Genomic DNA, 22,893 nt, shown 5'->3' with positions numbered 1-22,893 from the left:
GTAGGAGGGCCGGAGGGACCCAGGTGGGTGGAGAGAAGAGCATGGCCTGGCCAGGTTATAGGGGAGGCCAGAGGGGGAGCGAAAAGAGTTCACAGTGGATGATGGTGTTCAGGGATTGTCCAGCCGAGTGAGAGAGGCGCAGAGGTCAATGAAAAGAGTGGGTGCTGAGGCAGCGGTGTCAAATTAGATGTTGAAGTTCCCCAAGAGAAGGAGGTTGGAAGTGGATGAAAGTAAGGAGGAGCAGAAATCAGCCCATTTGGAGAGGAACAGGGTGGTAGCGCCTGGAGGCCGGTAGATGGTAGCAATGGTCAGAGTGGAAGAGGGAGAGATGCCCAACTTGCAGACCAGGCTCTAGAAGGAAGTATAGAGCTGGGTGGGTGCGATGGAAGAAGGAACCCACTCAGGATAATTTAAGAGTTATTGGGTGTGAAGGAGGAGAGGGAGAACTTAAGGTCAGAGAGAATGGGGTGAATGGCAGAGGTTTTACATTTCCGTTTAGTAATGGGTGTAGTAAGTTGTGAGGAAAGGTCAAAGGGTGAAAAAGCGATGGTGGTTAAAACAATTGAGTGATCAGATATGGATGGTGTGACAGTAGTATTAGTGGCTGAGATAGAGGTGGAGATGAATAGGAGATCCATAGAGTTACCCTGTGTGGGTAGGTGGGTTATGGACAGAGTGGAGATCATGATCACTAAGAAAAGACTGTAGTTCAGATTTCGGAGAAGTGGTTCGGAGAGGGAAGGTTAAAGAGAATGAGGGGATGTTTTGTGGAAAGAGAATCAAGGTGTTGCCCGAGGTCATCAAAGAATGGTCCATTAGAACCAGGAGGGCGATAGATGGAGATGATGTGAACAGCCTGAGTCAAAGCAATAGTAGAGATGAATTCAAAAGATGTAGGAGATGATGTGACACTGGAGATTTGTGAGGCATTGAGGTGGGAAGGGAGTAGGCGTCCGACACCTCCACCTCTGCCAGCCAGTCAAAGATCGTGAACGAAGGATAGTTTGGAGTCATGTAGGGCACTGTCAGAGGGATACATCCAGCTTTCAGTGATAACAAGAAGGTCTAGGGGAGGAGAGCTGGAGTAAAAGTAGTCGGTGATGAAGGCCGTTTTGTTGCATACAGACTGAGCATTCCAGAGTGCAATGTTCAGTTGATGAGGTAAGGAAGAGAAGTTGAGTCTCGGAGAAAGAGAGGCGAGGTGTATAGGTTTTAGAGGAGGTATGGTTAGCTCGTAGGCTTGGTTTGTTGGAAGGAGGAGGAAGAGAAATGGAGTAGTGGCAGTTTCGAGTTGTGAGTTTTATAATAGGGATAAGAAAGGAGGAAGTTGTAGAGTGATTGTAGAAACCATAGGGAGTAGTAGGAGGAGCAGCAGGAGTGAATGCATTATAGGTTAGTAGCACAGTGTGGAGAGACAGCACAGTAATTAGGAAGCTTTGGGTACTCACAGGGGCAACAGGGAGAAAGGCAAAAGCAACGGCTCAAGAGGCAAACGGGCCGGTCAAGAGCTGTTCTTCACCCTTCACTGGGACGCCCCTATTTGGATGCCCTAGGAAGTTCAGAAGGAATGACGCATGCTCTTGTCACCTGATCGCCTAGTCCATCAGAGTTGGTGTCTCTGATATTGTCCCTGCTGCTGCTGGGATGAGCCGATTTCTTCCTGATTAGTATTGCCAGAGGCGTGTTGTGAAGTGGGGGCAATCGTCCCAGGCCCCCCAAGAGGTTCCAAATGTGGAAGAGGCCTAAGAGGGTGTTCTAGATGCTTGGGGAGGTTAAAAGGGAGAGGGGTGTCAATAAAGGCCGCATTATGGGTAGGTTATCATGTGGCTCAGTGTAGATTGCATTAGAACATGAAACGCCAACTTAGAAAATAGCAGCGATCTTGAAATCGAGGCCTGGCGCTGCGCTGCAGCCAGGACAGTAGGCCCAAGCACAGGACATAGAGATACATGTTGAATGCAGGAGCAGGTTGCAATCTGGGCAGCAGTGGGAAAAGCCAAATCCGCAGGGACTCAAACTTCTCATCGTCTCATGCTATTAGCACGTGTAACCAAGAAAGAATGAGCCCTGCAAGGCCATGAGGGGGCTGAGAGCTACCTGTGAACAGTTATCCCACGAGGAGGGCACGAGCCTCTGACCTCCATAGCCCAAACCCTAAGGTACAGTACCCCAATGCCCCTGTCCAAAGACAAACATTCCAAAGCACCAGCCAGTCCAAGACCACCGACCATAAACCTGTTAGATCACCAATTTATAGGAAAGATCACAGCAGAATATCCTGGGCCTCTATGATTTGTGCTGTGAAGTGCCAGGGAGGGAAAGTAACAACTTTAAGTACGGGCGGGAAGAACTGGAATGGTGTGGACGCGTCTGGTATCGAGCTTACGTTTGTAAGATGGTGTGACATCGAGCGTATCTTCTGCGACCATGTCTGCAGTACACGGTGCACATTAGGCCACAGATAGGGCATGATATGATTTGTGCTTTTTTTTGTTGAAAATTGGTTTTATTGTGTTTCAAACCTAGAGAATGCAGTTTTCATTACAAAGAATACAGAATAACTCAACTGCTTTACAGTTGCACATACTTAACGACTAACCACAACTTGACCCCCTCCCCCCTGCCCTCACCCAGCAGCCCTTGAAGCGACAGCTGGTCTAAAGTAAATTTTACAGTCCGGCGAACGAGTTCATAGGCAAAAGAATTTCTGGAAAAGTGGCATTTGCATAAGACATTTCAGAATTAACATTAGAGCAGTTGGCAGATCATTGCAATGGCGCTTTAGCTGTATCATGTTGCACACTCAACTTTGTGCGATATACTTGGCTCGGAACTCGGACCATTCATTGTCAATGGAAGTGCGGTCACCATGAATGGCTGCTGTTAGCTTGTCCATATTGAAGATATTACGGGAGACGTTGATCCACTCAGCTTTAGTTGGTAAATTAATTATTTTCCACACAGTTGTAAGGCAGGCCCTCGCAGCAAGCAAGAGCCCATGTGTCATTATGGGCAATTTGGTTGTTTGTTCTTCTGTTTCGACCAAACCAAATAGGATCAAGAGTGGGTGCTTCTCCCTTTCCTCTCCTTCAATCTCTTTTATCCAACTGAGCACTTCGTCCCAATATGCCTGGACCGCCCTACATCCCCACCACATGTGCCAGTAGTCCGCTTTCTGGTCACAGCCCCGCCAGCAGAAAGGACTCACATCCTGATACTTCCTGGCTAGCCGGAGTGGGTCATACTGCCACCTATACAAAAGCTTGATCCCGTGCAATTTGTACTGGCAGGAGATAGAGGTTTTCGAGGTCCTTCTACAAATCTTGAGCCATGTTTCTTGGGTGAGGTGTCTCCCAAGGTCTTTTTCCCACTTATGTTTCAAAGTGATTGAGGGGTTGTGTTGACTCCAACTAGTGCTGCATACATTGCACTGGTGAGACCCTTGGAGCCTATGTATGTGTCTAGAATTTTTTCGAACCGTGTGAGGTCTCTTTGTAGGGCCTCCCTCCAGACCTCCCGGGTCAGAACACCTTTTAGTCTTAGGTATTGGAAAACTGAGAGCCGACCTATGCCGAGAGCGTCATCCAGTTCTTGGATAGTGATGAAGCGTTACTCCTCCGTAATTGGCCTGCCCTTTCAAGCCCTGCCTCGTACCATGATTAAAAACTGTCTGGATTGGGAATGTCATCCCGGATGCCCGGGGCCCACAAATGCGCCAGGGGGGAGGGCCATGTTGTGACTCCTTTCATTCCTTTGTTTGGTTTCCATATGGCCCATATGGTCCCCAGGATGGGGTGGTTTTTGATGCTATTTCGTAATTGGGGCAAAGGTACCCATAACCATTCCCCCACAATAAAAGGACGGAGATAGTATTTGTCTAAGTCTATCCATTGAGGGTCTTTTTGTTGTCTGACGTGTGGAATCGGTACTCGCAGTTGTGCTGCTCTATAGTACAGCTCTATGTCTGGGAGACCCACCCCACCATCGTCTTTCGGGAGGTGAAGGAAGGCAGCAGGGACCCTGGGTTTTTTGTTTTGCCATAGGAAGGTATGTAGGACTTTTTTGGTGGTTATAAAGAAGTCTCTGGGGAGTTGTATGGGGAGCATCTGAGATAGGTAAAGTAACTTTGGCAGGATTACCATTTTAATGGTGTTCAGTCGGCCCATCCACGAGATGGTGAGCCTTGTCCACCGTTCAATGTCTCTTTGTATTGTGCTTAGCATCGGGGGAAAGTTGGCTTCAAACAGGTCACCCAGGTTACGAGTCACATTGATGCCCAGATATCGCAATGTAGTGAGACTAACCTCCATCCCTAGGGGTGCAAATCGCTCAACCTCCGAGTCCCTACTCTTGTCTAGCGGGAGGAGGACAGATTTCTCTGCGTTGATTTTCAGGCCCGCCAGTTGACCATATTCCCCAATTATTTCCATGGCCGCAGGTATCGAGCTCAGGGGGTTCGTTGTATGCAGGAGGATATCGTCAGCATATAGGCCTAGCTTGTATTCCTGATCCCCTACTTTAATTCCTCCCACCCTTTCGTCAAGTCTAAGCTTCTGTGCCAGTGGTTCGAGAGACAACACAAACAGTATAGCAGATAATGGGCAGCCTTGCCTGGTGCCTCTCTCTAATGGGAACCACCTTGAGTAGCCACCGTTCACCGCTACAGAGGTCTGGGGAGCTGAATATATTGCCTTAATGGCGCGGCGTAGTTTGGGGAGACGTCTGGGCTAGACTCTCTGCTTCGCCTAATTTCTTTCTAACAATAGCCTCCAGAAAGGTGCGCTCCCTCTTTTTCCTCGCCCCCTCCCTGATTAGGATCCCACGCCACGTGGCCTTTGCCGCTTCCCAGACATTCACTTTCGCAACTTCACCCGTATCATTGGTCATGAAGAATTGTTTGATTTCATTTTCCAATCCTTCCCTGAAAACCACATCCGACCACAACGTTTCGTTGCACCTCCACTTAGTGTTGCGATGGGCAAGGCCATCCCAGTCTAGTTCCGCCACAACCATGTCATGGTCAGACCATGCAATGGGATGTATGTCTGCGGTGTGGAGTATTCTCATTAGGTCTTCCGAGAGGAACAGATCGTCTATTCTTGTGAGCGTGTCATGAGGGATGGATCGAAAGGTAAATCCTTTGTCCATTGGATGTAAGTGACGCCAACTGTCCGAGAGGCCGTACAGGGCAAGCATTGTTTTAATTTCTGCATGTTCCAGCGACCGGGGAGGTTGGGAGACATTGTGTGCGGTTTGCCTATCCATGGCACTGCTCATCCATGTGTTGAAGTCGCCCCCAAGAATAGTATGACCTTGCGATTTATTAAACAGCCATTCGGTCGTTTTAAGGAGGAATCTTTTTTGGCCTTGGTTGGGTGCATACATTGTGGCAAGGGTTACGACTGTGTTTTGAATGGATCCCACTATTAACATGGCCCTACCCTCCGTGTCAGACCAGGAATTTAGGATCTTCATGTGGAGATTCTTCCGGACCAGGATCCCCACCCCAGCTTTTTTGAGGACACCCGAACTCCAATATGTATGCCCCACCAGACCACTGGGGATCCCCTTCTCCCTACCCTTCTGATATTTCGTCTCTTGTAAGAACATAATATCAATGTTCGACCTCTTAAATTCCCTCGCTACCAGCGAGCGTTTAGTGGGGGAATTCAAGCCTTTTACATTGAGTGTGCATATGCGTAGCTTGTGATGTCTAGGTGTTGCTGCCATTGCAATGTGTGAGGTAGCCCAATAAGTGCGCCTGCCTCAATGTCTCTTCTCCAAGCGCCTGCCATATGCCTATTTCTACGCAAGTAAGCCGGTTCCTATGTGGCCTTATGGGGGCCGCTGAGCATCCTTGTCGCTCAGCCTTCAACAGTATTAAGTGTGCCTTTCTCTTCTTCTCATTTTCGTATTCATCCGTTCCACCTGACCTTTCTAGTCGCACTAGCCCACCCCCCCCCCTAAACCATATGGCGCCCGATCTGGCTGGGTTATGTTCACCCAATCGTCTTCGGACCACCAACAGGAACCACACCTCAAACGGTCCCAACCACATAATTATAAAACATAACAATGAGCCCCCAACTCCCCCCTGCATATGTAAACATGTTAACGAACTGAACTGCATTTCAACCATAGAATCTCAGTCATTTGCGCCCGATATTTGGCCCCCGGTAAAACTTTGTAAGGGCCCTCCTTCATTTTCATATCGGTTCACACCACCTCCTACGTGCTACCCTTTTCTCAGGCCTCACACAGACCTCGGCTTCCTCCATCTACTTTAGGGTCCACTTAAGCGCATCGAGTCACATCATCTAAGTGTACCCTCATCCCAGGTTGCTTTGCAAGCACCTCTTCCACATCAGTTGAGGTGGTGTGAGGACAACGATTCCACCCTCCCCCGTTGCTACCCAATGGGTGTCCATCTAACGTTCTCCGGGGTCTCTAGTTAGCCTAATGTCCGTCGTCAGGCGCACCCATGAAAAGAGAAACAAGTAAAAGAACAAAGTGGGTTCAGTGTTCGGTGTCCGGGGAGGCGTTCATCCGTCTATTTTTCCTGGCGCCCTGCATCTTCTTTCTCGTCGGACCTTTGGTGTGCCATTCCTTTGCCTCTGGCCTGTTTCCGCTCTGTGATGGTTCCTCCTCTTGGGTACCCAGTAGGTCAAATATGCAGCACCTAATATCCTTTTCTGAGACTAGTTTGATGGCATTGCTTTCCCATTCAAAGGAAAGCGAGAAGGCATAACCCCAACGCTATCGGACCACTTTTTCTTATAGCATTTTGGTGAGTGGTTGGCACTTTCTCCGCATTGCTAGAGGGAGGATAGGTCTTGATATATGGAGACATGTACCGGGCCCAACGCGACTTGCGGAGTGTTTCTGGCCTTGTCCAATACCCTGGCCTTGTCTGAGTAGTAATGGAATCGGGCAAGCACCGATCGCGGGCCTCCTAGTTTTCCCCCAGACCTGTGCACACGTTCAATTTTGGGTTCATCAATTGAGTCATTATTGAAAAGCTACTTCATTATGCTATGCAATGTTCTTTTCAGGTCTGACTCGGTCTCGCCTTCATTCTCCGGAATTCCGAAGATGCATATGTTATTGCGCCGCTCTCTGTTTTCCAAGTCATCGATATTTAGGCGAAATTCCTCTTCCCTAGCTTCGAGTCCGGCGAGTCGCACGTCCATTTGGGTCTCTAGGGTGTTCAGCGAGGTCTGGTTGTGCTCAACTTCTTCAAGCCTGTCCTCCATCTTGTCCATCCTTTGAGTTATTTTATCGATCTTGCCGCCAATGTCAGCTCTCATACTCCACATTTCGTTGAGGATATCGGCGACGTCCGCTTTGGTGGAGGCTGCCTCGGGGGCCCGGTGCTGACATAGTGGCGACTCCGGGTGCGCAATAGCTGTGTTGCGAGGGTGAGAACTGGTATGCCACCAGTCTCTCATTGACGTTCATACGTTGGGTTTGGCGGTGTTTGGGCAGGAGATCCCACTAAGGGTACAGCCAGAGAGTGGAAATCGGGGCTTGTCCCTGGTTTCACAGCCACCCAACTGAATATGGTTCAAGGTTGGAGGGTGTCCGCTGCTCCTTGGTTCATTGGGGGGCACCCGTTTAACCGTGTTGAGGTCCAGTGGAGGCGGGCATCGTTATGGACGTTGGCTCTGAGAAGGGCACACGCCCCGCAGCACACGGGGGCCCAGCTCTCTGTGTTGGGGCGCCTTTCCAATGGGAGGGGTTCTCCGCTGTCGGCGAGGTCTTGGGTGTAGGCCCAGCAATATGGCGTGGGGGAGATCTCCTGACCAGTAGCTTTTAGATTGAGGTTCAGGCCCCGGAGGGGGCGAAAGACTGGTGGTTGTGCAGAGGAGGGCACACGCCCCATAGTTGGGGGCCCAACCCTCTGCACTGTCCTCACTTCGGGCTTAAGTCCCTCGCCCCGATTTCCGTGACTGACTGTGGCGTCTAAGTCTCCCAGGGCACTGCGCTTGTCCATCGGAGCAGCTGGGCCAAAGGCGTAGGCCGCGTTCAATATATACAGTGGCCAGAGTGTCTGGCCTTGATGTGGGGGCCCTCTTGAGGCCGCGTGCCGCCTATCGCAGGGGCCTGGTTATGGTGGGCGGTTCCTGTCTGCACCCCAAACGCTATCTTCGGCCCCGGGCCCTTGATGAGGAGAGTGCCGGGGGGGGGGGTGAGGGAGCCAGGCGAAGCGCCGCTGCGTGCTCCGAGGGGGGGTGTCACTTACCCTCTATACAGTTTCCTTTCGCCCATGGCCCGGAGCTGCTCGGGTAGCTGCGCTGGTAGTGCGGACACACTTGCCTGCCCCAGATGGTCGTTCGCTACGCAGGCGAAGCAGGACAGGCGGAAGGGCTGCGGCCGCCGAGGGTTCGCAGCAGGGACTGCGCCGTTCGCAGTCGCCTCGTGGAGGGAGCCGGGTTCCTTGATGTGGCGCGTAGTCGCGTCCCGCTTTCCGGCTGCTGCGTGTGGGGCGGGAAGGGGTCTTGCTGTCGGATGGACTTTACTCCGGGATGGGAAGTCCGTTTTTCACCCAGACTTCGCTCAGCGGGTGGGGGGCCACTTCGGGTGGCACAAGCAGCAGTTGCTTCTCCACGGGGGGTCAAAAGCGGGGGCTCAAACTGCTTTTGGGATCCGAGGGTGCGGAGCTCACACGGCGTTGCTCGTCGTCCGTGCGCCCCCTGGTGGCCGGTCTTGATTTGTGCTTTTAATGGGCAATTAGGAGCCCTGTGCCCAACGATGTGCTAAGAAGAATCCCACGTGGAAGAAGACGGACAGGAGAAGCTGGGACCAATGACCTGGCATCCTATATGGAGCAGGTTGCCTATATATAGGGTTGCACCAAACAGCTACGTGGATTTGAAACTATGTGATATACGCCAGTTGTGGTGCCGTTTTTCATTATAAGCTATCACCCATGTTGATTTCGTCAGAGCGCTCCGTGGCAGCAGAGTTATTTGCTCTCGCGTATTGGCTTTTTTTTATGAGAATAAACCTTGTTCTCCTTGCAAGAGGTGTGCTGGGCCTTTTTCCCCTAGTGGGTTGTATTTTCTCTGGTGTGAGCGTTTGGGGGACTTCTGTACGGGATCCTCTTGTGGCTTTCTGCTGGAAATGGGTTTGATCCAAAATGAACACAGTAAGTGTTGGGGAGATTTATCATTTGTATGCTTCATCCCCTCTCCCAGTGAGACCCCCAGCACTTTTTGGACTCACAATCTTTAGTAATATTTTTTAGAGTATCTCCTTCCATGTTTGTATATATATTGTGGCGAGAAAAATAAATTAAACGTGCAAGTAGATACTTGCCAACTTGAAGTTTGAGCCTCAGCCCCAAATTCAGTAAAACAATTATGGCATGCAAGGGAGCATGAAGTGAAGGTGCTGAAGGGGGTAGTCAGCTAAACACATTTTTAATGCATGTCCAAGTTAGGAAGAGCAAGGCTTGGATCTTCAGCAATGTAATGAGGTGCAGGCCCAGAGAAAACGCATAGCGGTCACGTATTTCTGTCACTGGAAGATCAAGTATTCCTCCAATAACTTCCCATCTGGAAACATGTATTTGAAGCCAAAGTTCAAAATATAGTTATATCCTGCTCGTTTTATTGAACTAAAATCAGACCAAAACACCCTCAAATGAAAATGACAAATTTGCAGGTGTTGCCCACTTTCTCTCACCTGCTCCGCTGAAGTACTTAGACCTGCGTCATCGGTTGAAGGAGTCACAAAGAGTAACAATTGTGTTTCTTTTTTGATGCATACCTTCAAGATAAACCAAAAGTGCAATGCCACTATAAGGCACTAACTATTTTGATTAAAATGTATTATTCTCAGCATTGTATATCTGGACCTGGCTAATATATCGTTGGCAGTTTAGATCATGCCACGTTCAGTATATACTGTACCAGTATAGTCCCAGTTTGAACAATACAAGCATACTCATTTTACTTGTGTGCATTGTGATACTACAAAACTGTTTACTGTTTCTTAATTCCAATATATGTCCAGTTTGTCAATCTAGGGAGTTTAACTATATTGTGCAATCACAGTACAAATATCCAAGTAAACAGCAGACTGGTGAATCTTATTAATCAGAATACTAGTACAATATACCTCCTTAGTAACATAGGAACATTTTTTAAATTAAATTGCTTTGTTAATAGACTTTTATTGGCATGCCATCGGCAGTCTTAAAAATTCATTTTTACTGGTGCAGAACACCAAAGCCGATGCATTTCGAACTAGACCAGTCCACCCTCATGGCTATGTCTGCTAATGAATAGACTTCACATCACCACAATTTTTGTGCTGGTAACTGGAGTACTTGGTAAAATGGTTGGCACATCCATGGTAGAATAATTCCTCCAGATGATACTGTGTAGTAGCTAGTGCATTCCAGGTTTTGGTTCACCCCAAATACTGGTCCTGAATGATAAAATCGGATAACTATTTTTGTTTGAACTGTGGTGCCTCTTCACACTACTCACAATCATAGTATGAACCTAGTATGATATATTCAGTTTTCACTACCGAGTGTATTCCTAGTTTGGGCAAACCAGCATATCCTCTTTGAGCACCCCTATATATTAATATTTTTCACAATCCTAGTTTATTCCCAGATTTACAATCCACTTATACATACTGTTTGCATTAGCATAGTTTGCCAACCCCTCAGTTTTATAATTCAGTATTCTTCCAGTTTAAATACCCCAATATTCTCCTAGCCTGACAAACCCAGTTTATTTCCAATGTCCACAGAATTATCCCTGTATATTTCCAGTTTCACAATGCCAATTTACTCCCGGTTTGTATATACTAGTATTGCCAAGTTTTAAAATTCTAACATTTTCCAATGTAGAAAACCCCAGTACACTTTCAATTTGGCAATCGTAGAATGCACTCAGATCATACAGCCCAAGTACATTCTGAGGTTGGCAATCTCACAATACTCCCAGTTTAACAACTCTGGTATACTCTAAATGTCGCCAGTATATACCCTACTTCACAAACAGGAATTTCTTTTTAGTTTTCAGAATCTGCCAGTTTGAGATGGCTTGGCGAAGCGTTGTTTCTTATACAATTTCAGCAAACTGCACCAAATTTTGCATAGTTACCTGTTAGGACCCTCCGGACATTACTAGCTACATGACATTTGGACACCCCACACCTTTCCCTGATTTCAGCATCTTCACACATGAGACGATTGCCTGAAATCGGCGAAACATCAATGTCGTCGTAGAAGTTCCAGTCCGGACATGAGGAACAAAACTCGAGGTCCAGGTCCTAGGATGCACGGTTTCCAGGATATTTGCACTGCAATGCACCTCATGCTAGGTGAGGCGAGAGGTGGGGAGAGAGCACAGAAGGTCCCACTATGCAGTAGAACACCAACTCTCGCCTCCCCCCAACATCTGCTCTCAGGTTGTTGATCCTAATATGTTTTAGGGCACTCTATACAAAAAGGAAAGATTGTAAATGGAAATTCCACATTGGTAAATAAATATATGAACTGCATTCTGCTCGAAGCATTTGAAAGAAACACCTGCAAGTAAATGTTGGGATGTCAGCAGACCAGCTACAATAAAAGTGTGCTGGTCCTCAGTAAATGATAAAGCCCAAAATCAATCTCTTCAGTTACGTCAAAGTATATAGCAATGTATTAAATAGAGAACACTCAATGTGGGTTGAAAAGGGCAAAGCATTTTAGAGAAAAGTAAAACTCGAATTGAGGCCTACGTTATTTCTGCTACAAATACTTGAAGTGTACATTTTTATTAACAGGATCCCAATTGCCAAAGTGTTATAATGCCCCTGCTTAAAGTAGATATACGATGGAAAAGAAAGCGACTTCATAGGTTACAGCTGTATATGAAACCAGCAACACTGCCTAAAAATCAAAATTGCATTCTCTCTTTGCTGAGAAGCAGGCCTTGGTAATGAAAACAAATGGCAAACATTAACAGTTTTCATTTGACACTGGGTCTATCCATCAATCACCTAAAAATACAGAAATATACTCTAAAAACCTGGGCCAACAGTGGACTTGCCCCAAAGTATCAGCAACTTTCAACAATGCCATTCATGCTTGCAGTGTCATGGAGCCTGGCATCTATTACAGCAGTTGGTATGACCACTCAACAGGCACAGGACTGTCAACATTTGGCTCTGAGCAGTCTAATTTCAAAGAACATTCTGACAATAGTGCCATGACTACCAAGCTTCTCAGGACTGATAAATGGCCCAGTTCTGAACCTCAAACGACTGACACCATATGGCCATTGCCAGGCCTGGGAAGGGAACGCTATTTAACATTTTGTCAAACCCATTACATGGACAGGGAAATAAGTATCTTTAAATCTTACATATGGAATCATATTTTCCTGCATATCGTTTGATAAGAGTGCTGTAGCAAATAATTGTTTAGAGTGAACTATCAGCTGAATATAAATCAATATTTCATGGTATTTGTTTAATTATGCAAATTATATGAATGTCAATATTTTTGCACAGGAATGTCCCACCTCAGTGGTTCACATATCCTCGCGTCTGTGCTGATATTTTGAGATGGGAATAGAATACTTGAGCGAAAGTTTCAGAATTAAAAGCAAAAATCTGTCATACACGCATAAAATGTTGCAATGAGATTAGCATCATTCGATTAACCAGAGGGAGAGCAATTTGGCAAATTAATTAGCAACTTAATCACATGTGTGGAACACAATGTTTTAGAAAATCACAATTTATTTTATGATGGCATCACATTAAATGGAAAGGGAACTGGATTTCAAAAGTTTTTTTTTTTTTTTTAAATGTATTTTTATTTTATCTCAACCAAACAACATTACAACGAAACATAAATAAAACACTTCAAACAACAAAGCCAAACGAACAAAAAGTAAGGCACTGCAATCCCCATCCCTCCCCCCTATGAGCCTGTAGAGTGTTCACCATCAGTGTCCGTTCCGTGCGGTGGGGCCTCATCGCTCTCAAGTCCAGCCGAGGCAGATCCCGCACAAAACAGTTCAGCTAACAACAACTTCCATGCCATGAGAGAGCCTATTTCTTCCCCATCGCCTGCCATACTGCCATCTTGCCACGCTGTCGTTTCAGCATCCGCCCATTTTTGGAGATCCCGCCACCAGACCTCCACTCGCGGCTTGTGACATTTCTTCCACTCCATGGCTATCCTACGTTTGGCAAGCACATAGGCCAGATCTTTAAGTTTATCAACATGTCGAAGCTTACGCGCCTTGGGATACCCTCCCAGCAGACAAGCCCACGCCGAATCCACCTTAAGTGTAATACCCCTTCCTGCCAGCCTCTGCGCCACTTCACCCCAATAAGTTGCGATCACTGGGCACGCCCAGAACATATGTATCATGTCCGCATTCTCTTCGTTACACTTGGGGCACGCCTGGCGCCCACTACCTAGGAATTTGGAAATTCTGAGGGGGGTCATATATGCCCTGTGCGTAATATAGAGCTGTATCTGCTTGAACCTGGCGTTCCTCGATACCTTTTTATGGTACCCCAGGGCGCGCTCCCACATCCCATCCGACATCGGAGCCCCCACCTCTGCATCCCACTCCAGTCTCAGGTACCCTAAATCCTTCCCAACCTTTGTCATCAACATCTCGTACAACCTAGAGACCTCGTGTCCGCCCTCTGATGCGTCATACATCGTCTCCAGCGTGGCATCCGGTTCATCGGCCAAAGTAGTTTCGGGCCACGTGCTCCGGACCTCCCGGGCCACCCTGTGATATGTTACATATTGACCCCTGTGTAGTCCCGACCCTGCCTCCAGTTCATCGAACTCCATCAGGGTCCCCTCCTGCCAGATGTCGCCCATTGTAATCAATCCCACTGACTCCCAATACGTCCGGATAATAGTTCTCAGCTGCCCGTCCTCCTTTGCCAGGGCGATCAGAGGGAACTGCGGCATACACGGCGCGGGGTCACCCATCATCCGACAGGCACGCCGCCATATGTTCCTGCCAAGGGCCAGCATCTTAGGACGCTCTCTCATCCATGAGCCAGTCACCCAAATCACCTCCCGCAGATAGAAGGGGGAACAGTCTTTCCCTAGCAGCCTATGTTCGGGGGTCTCTTCATCTGAAAGCCACCTGGCCACATATTGCAGTTGCGCCGCGATATAATAGGCCTCAAAGTTCGGCAGCTTCACGCCACCTTTCTCGTAAGAGTTCTGCAATTTCCATAATGCGACCCTGTTGCGCGTGCCGTGCCACAGGAAATTCCTACACACGCTATGCAACCTGGCGAAAAACTTCCTAGGTATCATATGCGGGATGTTATTAAAATAATGCAGGAGCCTGGGCAACACCACCATTTTAAGCATAGCTCCGCGACCCATCATTGCTAAAGGCAATCTTTCCCAGAACCTCATGCACCTCTCAATCTTTCCCACAGCTAGTTCAGTATTATACTTGTGTTCTTCCTCGGTCGTGTGATACACGTCAATGCCCAAGTACCGGAAGGAGCTCGTTGCCCACGGAATCCGCAGCACCGGCAACCTCTCCGCCGGTATCCCCACATAACTGCCCAGTGGGAATAATACGGATTTCTGAGGGTTAACCGCTATGCCGGACAACCAGGCGTACCTCTCCAATACCTCCAAGATATACTGCAAGTTCTCTTCCGGGTGTTTCAGGTATAACAGCATATCGTCTGCATACAGGGATATAAGATGACACTCTCCTCCCACCTCTGTGCCCACCGGATCATACTGCTGCCGGAGGTAAACTGCTAAGGGTTCGAGGGCCAGTATGTACAACATTGGGGACCAAGGACATCCCTGCCTGGTACCTCTGCCTAACTGCCATCTGTCTGACACTACTGCACCCGTACGGACCCTAGCCAGAGGCGCACTATATAATAGCTCGGCCCACCTCATGTAGCATGGTCCCAGTCCGAACCGCCCCAAAGCCGCCAGGAGCCATGGCCATCGGACGGAGTCGAACGCTTTAACCGCGTCCAGCGCCACTATTGCCATTTCGCTGTCGTCACTGCCCCCCTTTTCCACCACCCTGTGAAGGCGCCTGTGATTGTGGGTAATATTCCTGTTCGGAACATAGCCCGTCTGGTCAGGATGGATCAGCTTGCCTATTACCCTCCGCATTCTGGCCGCCAGGACAGCTGTTAGGATCTTGCTGTCCTGGTTCAGCATCGACAGGGGTCGGTAGGAGCCACAATCATGTCCCGGTTTATTGGGTTTGGGGAGCGGTACTATAATCGCCTCCCTGAGTGATTCCGGCAACCGCCCCACCTCGAACGCTTCATGAAACATCTCCAGCATGGGCGGGAGCACCTCCTCCCCATATGCTTTATAAAATTCATTGGGGAACCCATCCGCTCCTGGGGCCTTGCAAGTGGGTAGCTGCCGCACAATCTCCTGCAGCTCCTCCAGAGTGATCGGAGCATCCATCTCCTCTCGCTCTTCGTCACTTATCTTGGGCAGGCCTATGTCTTCAAGTACTACCTCTATATCCTCCCGGCTTCCCCCCTCTCGATCCTCATATAATGCTTGATAATATTCTGCGAATGCTCCATTCACCCCTTCCTGGGTGTTCTGCTCCACTCCCTTTTCAGTGATAACTGACCGGATCGGGGATCTTGGGGTCTCGCTCTTATACAGCCAAGCAAGAAGTCTGCCCGTCTTGTCTCCCCCGGCATGCAACCTCTCAATGTACTTCTTGTAATTCAGGTTACAAAGCCTGTCCCAATGTTCTGCGCACCTCTGTTGCAGTTTAATGACCTCCTCCATGTCCGTCCCCCCCTCCCCCAGCTCTCTCTCCAACTCAGTCTCGGCTCTACGCAGATCTGCCAGGACTCCTCCCATTAGTCCTTTGGATTTAGCAATGGCAACCCCCCTCATTACAACCTTAAAGGCCTCCCACAAAGTACCAGCCGACTTGACGCTGCCTGTGTTCGTTTCAAAATAAGCAACAATCTCCTCCCTCACTTCTTCTCTGAAGACTGGATCCCTGAGCGCTTCCGCCCTGAGGCGCCATGTTGGAATACGCGCACGTGGGGGACAAAGCTGCCAACGCATGACCAGGGGCGAGTGGTCCGAAAGGACTCTCGCCCTGTAGTCTATCTGGTCACACTCCGCGACAATGTCCGGAGTGGCGAAAAAGTAATCCAGCCTTGTGTGTAACTGGTGCGGGGCCGAGTAATGTGAATATTGCCTCACGCCAGGGTGTCTCGTCCTCCACACATCTGCCAGGCCAAGGTCTACCAGCAGCGCCTGCAGTACCCTAGCCGCCGGGCTGGGCCTGTCCACCCTGTCGTCTGACCTGTCCTCCTTGGGGTCTAGTACACAATTAAAGTCCCCTCCCCAAATCACAGGACCCCCCATCCCCTCACCCAGTCTAGTGGTCAGTGTCCTGAAGTATGTCGCCGTGTCACGGTTGGGGGCATAGGTATTTATAACACACACTACTTTATTTTCCACAAGCCCCCTTACCATGACCAGCCTCCCATCAGCCTCCACAACCTCCCCAAGTAGCTTAAACGGGACATGTGGTGCAACCCAAATCAGCACACCTCTAGCATAGGCAGAATATGTGGATCCAACTACAGTCCCTCTCCACTTTCTCCCCACCAGTTCCAATTTATCCCGTGTCAGATGTGTCTCCTGTAACAGGGCGATGTCTATCCTTTGTCTTTTTAGGTACAACAGGACCTTGTTACGCTTAAGATAGCTGTTAAGACCTCTAACGTTCCACGTTAGTATCCTAAGGTCCCCCATGACGCATCCGTAGCTCCCATCCCTCTCCCAGGACCACTCGCCTCCCCCCTACCGCAAGGGCCCCCATCACCAGTTTCTCTCCCAGGCTCATATAAAAACTGACCCACCCCATCCCCCTAACCCCCTTAACCCAACCAACTGCCCAGCTCCATCCCTGGATCTCAGGCATCCCTGTGTTCGGTTCTCTCTGGAACCCAAGTAGAGAACCCGACAGGGTGTCACCCCACACACAGTGACTAAACTAAACTCAAACTGGGGTACAAAGACCAGCCCTCGGAGGCTCCCCTCCCGCACTTCCGTATCGCGCACACGGACCATGTTTCAAAGTCCTAACGCATACACTACCAAACAGAGTCATCCCGACTATATTCCAGTCCCAATGTTCATAGCCCAACCGGGCCCGCAGCATCACTTATCTCTTCCCGTTCCATCCGCCGTCCGCTCATCTGGCTCCTGAGGACAGTTTTGTGCATCGAGCCATTCCATGGCCTCCTCCGGAGTGTCAAAGAACAGCATCTTAGTCTTGAAGAAAACCTTCAATCTGGCCGGGTAAAGCAGCATATACTTGTACCCTGCTGCCCGCAATCGCCTCTTGACCGCCCCAAAGTTCATGCGACTGCGCTGCACTTGCAAGGTGTAATCGGGGTAAGCAGTAATGGTCGCCTCTCCTCGCCGTTTGGTGCCCCCCTTACGAAAGTGCTCAAGGATCCTTTCCCGATCCCGATAATTGAGGATCTTGGCGATCACAGGCCTAGGTGGGTTCCCCGGCGGTGGTCTTCTACTCAAGGCCCTGTGCGCCCTCTCCACCGCAAACCCCTGCGACAGGGCTCCCCCAGTGATCTCCTGCAGCAGCAAGTTCTCAAACTCCGTGGGATTCTGGCCTTCAGCCCCCTCCGGCAGACCCACGATGCGAACGTTGTTTCTCCGGGCACGTCCTTCCGCCTCCTCAGCCCTACTTTCCAAGTTGCCCACCCGCTGCACCAGGGCATGGATATCGCGCTTATGTGCAGTGCAGTCCGCTACAGTAGGGCTCATCTCCTTTTCCAAAGTTTCCGTGCGCTCAGCCAGGGCTCGCACATCCTGCCTCAGGAGGTTCACGTCCTCCTGCACCGCTCCAACCTGTAGTTCCAACGCGGTTTTCAATTCGACCACAGCAAGTTGGGGCCTGGTCTCCCACGTCGTCTTCAGATCCGCGATCGCAGCGAGAACCTCCTGGTTCGCACCACCGGCGGCCATCTCCTTGGTCTGAGCCTTATCCTTGCTCCTGGCACCCTCCAGGCCAGGCGACGTCTTGGCGTATTCGTCGAGCGTGGGCTGTTTATTCTTCGCCCTCAGAGGCTTGTTCGACATATCTCCAGTCAGGAGCGTCCCTCCGGTCGCACCCCGGTCCAAACCAGGGAGGCACTGTGCCCATACACCACGACTCTGTTGAGAGTCTCAGCTCGCCCAGCAGTCTCAGGCACCGCTGTTATCCGGCGCTCCCCCCAGGTGGGCAGGGTCGCGCTGCCCCCTTCGTACCGCTGAGAGGGCGCACGTATGTTGTGGTCCCGATCTACCGCTCCTTTGTCCCCTCGTCAAGCGGCGGCGGCCATTTTGTCATCCGCCGAGGTTTGGCCGCCAGTGCTTCATTCGGCTCTTAAGTGTCCGTGCGCACTACGAACCCATATAAAAATGTGTCCTCGCGTGCAGCCGGACTTCATGTACACAGTCTTCCAATTTTCGCCAACTCACAGCGGTCCTTGCGCGGTATCAGTCGGATTATGTACGGATCAGCGGGAGCTCCCGTACAAGCACGTCCTTTCACATGGCTACCAAGCCACGCCCCCCCTGGATTTCAAAAGTTATTCCCACTGCACTGGCCTCTTCATAAATATGCCTAATGAGAACAAACAAGATGGCTTAGTGTGATGTCACTCTTGGAACACTGTCCAATCAAAGACGGACCAATTAAAATGGAGAAGGATTCACATTTCTAAAGGAAAGGTCTTCCAAACCCCAGCTTTCAGGGAAAAGACAGACTGACTGGAAGAAGGATATTGAAAGAAGAAATGAAAACAACAGAAGGAAGAATAGAATATCTTGGCTTTGGATACATTTTGGATTGCTGGCAAACCATTGCAAGAGGCTTACATGGAGTTCAACACCAGGCCATCCTCAGTGGAAAAGGAAGCAGACAGGCAGAATACAGAAGGGGAGACACCTAAATTAGCACCAATTTGTGTACAGCACGTTAAGCAAGCAAAACATTCCTAGAATACCTCTGCCTACTCAAAACGCCTTGTGCCAAAAGAAGAAGAGGCAATGTGCAGAAGACATACAAAGTTTTAAACTAAAGGCTTACTTTCCCATTTGTTTCATATATTTTTGTTGTCTGGGCACTGACCCTTTTGCTGTATTCTTCCAGTATAATCTACCCAAGTCACAAAAGCAAACGTCGCAAATTGCATTCTTACCTTTTCCAAGTGGACCCTCTCATGTTTGAGGAGCTCAGACTTCCATCGGAACCCTTTCCCACAGTCACTGCAGTGGAACGCCCGCTCCCCAGTGTGGATCTTCAAATGAGTGGTGAGATGCTGCCGCTGGATAAAAGTCTTACCACACTGAGTGCACTTGTATGGTCTCTCCCCGGTGTGAATGCGTTCATGGATTTGAAGTGAGGTGTGCCGCCGGAAGCACTTCCCACACACATTGCAGATGTAGGAACGTTCCCCAGAGTGAGCATGCAAATGAGTCTTTAGAGTCCTCTTGTTATAGAAGATCTTCCCACATTCTGCACACTCTGCAGGTGTTCTATCTACTTTGGGTGCTTTCGGACGTGCTGGCTTAAGTATGCCCTTCCCACTTCTGGAAGTGACCGGTTTTCCTGTTGTGCTGGCCTTCGAAGTCCCAGAAGACTCTGGTGTCTCTGCTTCTTCCGGACCTTGAGGATCAGGCTTTAGTTTCTCCTGACCTGAATATCCAAATAAAAGGGCAGAGGTGTTTCACATGTGTCAGATTGAAATACCATTAATTACACTGTGCTGATCTTATACCCCTTCTTTTCTACCCTTTGAAGAGACGGTATACTCATTCAATAGTTACACCCTTATTTGCAAACCCCTCGCACCTCTGACCATGCCATGACAACGCTATAATTTTAGAGCAGTACCAAAGAGATTTTTCACTGGCATTATAGCACTTCTCATTTCATTCATTTTCAGACTTGTATTCGGTATAAACCATCAAGTCGAAGATACAAAAACAAATTTAATAAAATAGAAAATGATAAAAATAAGTAAAAAATGCACAATACACATTTTTAAAAGAATGAGATCAGTACATCAGCCAATCAACAGCCACCTAATTCTAAGCTTACATTTTTCAGAGCTTTAGTTCTTTGCCACAACACCCTATAGCTATAATGGGCAGTTGAGTTGAAAAAACAACATGAGAGTGCAAGCACAGACTCAAGAATCTGAAGACGAGGTCAGATGAACAAATCCCGGTTTCGCTTAGAATTGATCAAAGATACATACATCTCAATCGCAGTGTCTTGTCACAAATCAGCAAGAAACGTAAAGCAGTTTCATTGGATACCCCACCCAATGGACACATACTCGGCTCTGAGATCCTCCATACTTGAGTAAAGGAGGCAACTGGGAGTATCCCCAACCTAAAACGCAAATACAAAGATTTTTCAAATTGTGGAAAAATTGTGTCCAGGTAGGATTTGAATCCAGGCTGTAACCTAAAGATAAAATCTAAACCTCTCTTTAATTTAGCAGCATCAACCATAAGATTTTCACTCACTCTCAGTGTAGCTGCATTTTTTGATTCTTAATAGCTACGAAGGTCGCACCTTGGGGATTCACCCACAAGTCAGATGTATCCCAGCTTTGGAGGGTTCTTTTGACATGTAGAAGCAAATTCAAGCTTTTTCCGCCCTCCTGTTGCTTCTATAGTCTGGCCCAAAAAAGAACAGGTTTAAAAGTAACTTACAAAAAAGGTAGCAAGCGCCCCTCTCTAGAAAGAACATGGCATGATAACCTGGTCTATGGTTTTTTCCCACATTGAGAGTCCGCAGCCATTGCTTTTAGCTCACTGTAACTTTCACAAAGGAGGAATATCCATTTGCATATCAGTCTTTGTCCCGCCCACAAGGCCGGTATAGCATCCAAATGCCAGGCAAACCTCCTTTGAACAAGAGTACCAACAGCAACCCCAGACACGTGTTTCATCTGTGAGGTGGAGCTGTGCCTCTCTGAGTACAGTGAGCAAGGGGTCGACGTCTGGGTTCACCAGGTAACTTAGGGTGACCAACCCGAAGTTCCTTGCAAAATACAAAAAAGGTTGGCTGCGGAACCTCAAGTGGGTACCGTACCAAAGAACAGGTCATTTACCCGCGTTTGTTCTCACAGAGGTGCGCTATTTTTTTATAGTAACTTGATAACCAACTGGCACACTGTCAAGCCTCAAATAAACCAGAGAGGAGTGGGCGCCAAGAGGGAGCATCAACAATTTTTTCTAACGTTTGTGTTCACAGATGCTCATTTTACCAGAATTGGCATACGCTCCTTACCCCTGAACCATAAATTGAGGCAGTTAGAACTTGTTTTTGATACAAGACCGTGGCTGGGGATAATGCACCAATACCATGTTTAAAGTAGAAAGTCATTATAGCTCCACTGAACTTCTCCAGAGTAACTGCAGATGTGTTGATTTGTGCAGACCAGCCACAAGACTCATGAAATCTCACTTCCGGGTAATCATAAAAGGTTACCTGTTCAAGTGGGGATCCTCATACCTTCAAAATTACAGGTATGTGTTTGGAATATTGTGGTTTGAATACCACTGCCTTAGATTTATCAATATTCAGAGTAAAAGACAACTCATTACATTTGCCCAGAAGGAACAAGTTACTTACCTGTAACTGTTGTTCTCCAGCATGGGTCTGGCATGGATTCACATGCTCATGAATATTCCCCGTCGTCAGGCTGGGAATCCTCGGTAAAGAAAAAATCAGTATCAGTTTCGTTTCTGATCTGTCTTTCGTAGTAGTAACCAATCACTGATCTCTGCGTCATACTGACCACAGCCAATGACTGCCCTCTACCTAAGCCCCGCCTCTGGCAGCCATCTTCCGATTTTTACCGCACGTTCAAGTGTTGGGAGTCCTCGTGCTTAGCTCTCGAGCTTTTACTGCGTGTTTTGCTCTTTTTCAGGTGAATTTTCTCATTTTTTCGGTTAATCGAGCCTCAAGCTCCACCGTTTCTACTTACGTTAATGGCTACCCGTTGCGGGTTTTTCCTACGCCCCTCAAGGGTGAAGATTTTGTCGAATCAACTTCTTGGAGGATTCCAGAAGATTTGCGGCCTACTTCGAGATGGCCCAGGATGCGAGTTCGTCACCCGGTCCCAAGCTGTTTTGCAGCTGCCCGGGATGCGGGCTGCAGAATGTGTTTAAGGAAGACGAACATTTGCGATGCCTCTACTGTCTTCATGGGGACAAGACTCATGTAGAGAAGGACTGTCAGTTCTGCAAGAACTTGTCGGAGCGGACCATGAGGGACCGTCGATCCCGTCTCGCAAGCTGGTTGGAGAAGGGCTCGACGGGTGAGAAGAAGAAGAAAGGGTCCGAGCGGGCTTCTAAGTCCTGTGCGGGCGCCCCGGCGACGGGGGCCCAACACCATGCCAAGCGCTGCGAGTCCGCTGGCTCCGGGAGCGCCGAAAGGTCGGGCTCTTCGGTCGCCAGGCAGGGCGCACCTTCCCCGGCACCGTCAACCACGAGCCAACGCTCCGGTTCGGGGAAGAGGAAGTCCGAGACCCCAGGTAAGCTTCGGGAGAAGCCCCGTCCGATCTCGGAAGAGGGGGAGCGAGGCGTCGCCCCTCCCCCGAAGGAGAGGGCCCGGGACGCACCTAAGGTGGTCACGGCCCCTACCCAGTAGGCAAAGGCCTCTATCGAGGCTATCGCGGCGACTCTGGCCAAGCCAGCAGAGACACCACCAGCGGAGACCGCCTCCGGGACTAGAGTTTCCCTGCCGCCAAGGAGGGAATCCTCTTTTCAGCCCATCGTCATGGCCGCCATGATGGAAGAAGCGAGGGGGGGCACGGTGCCCTCCTCGAGCTCGGAGTCAGCCT

General features: G+C 49.1%; 1 protein-coding gene across 6 annotated transcripts in view; it reads right to left on the bottom strand.

Annotated features, from left to right (window-relative positions):
• Positions 1-22,893, bottom strand: part of LOC138528604 (zinc finger protein 585A-like) — a 512,079-nt gene that overhangs the window by 278,006 nt on the left and 211,180 nt on the right. For all 6 annotated transcript variants that reach the window (XM_069640389.1, XM_069640392.1, XM_069640393.1 and 3 more), the window contains exon 6: positions 19,231-19,727. In XM_069640389.1, the coding sequence (XP_069496490.1) occupies positions 19,231-19,727 (497 nt within the window). The remainder of the gene's footprint in view (positions 1-19,230; positions 19,728-22,893) is intronic.

The sequence above is a fragment of the Ambystoma mexicanum genome, chromosome 7q, assembly GCF_040938575.1.
Source record: "Ambystoma mexicanum isolate Mex_15411 chromosome 7q, UKY_AmexF1_1, whole genome shotgun sequence".
NCBI lineage: Eukaryota > Metazoa > Chordata > Amphibia > Caudata > Ambystomatidae > Ambystoma > Ambystoma mexicanum.
The sequence above is the reverse complement of the archived record's forward strand: the minus strand, read 5'-3'. Positions and strand labels throughout refer to the sequence as shown.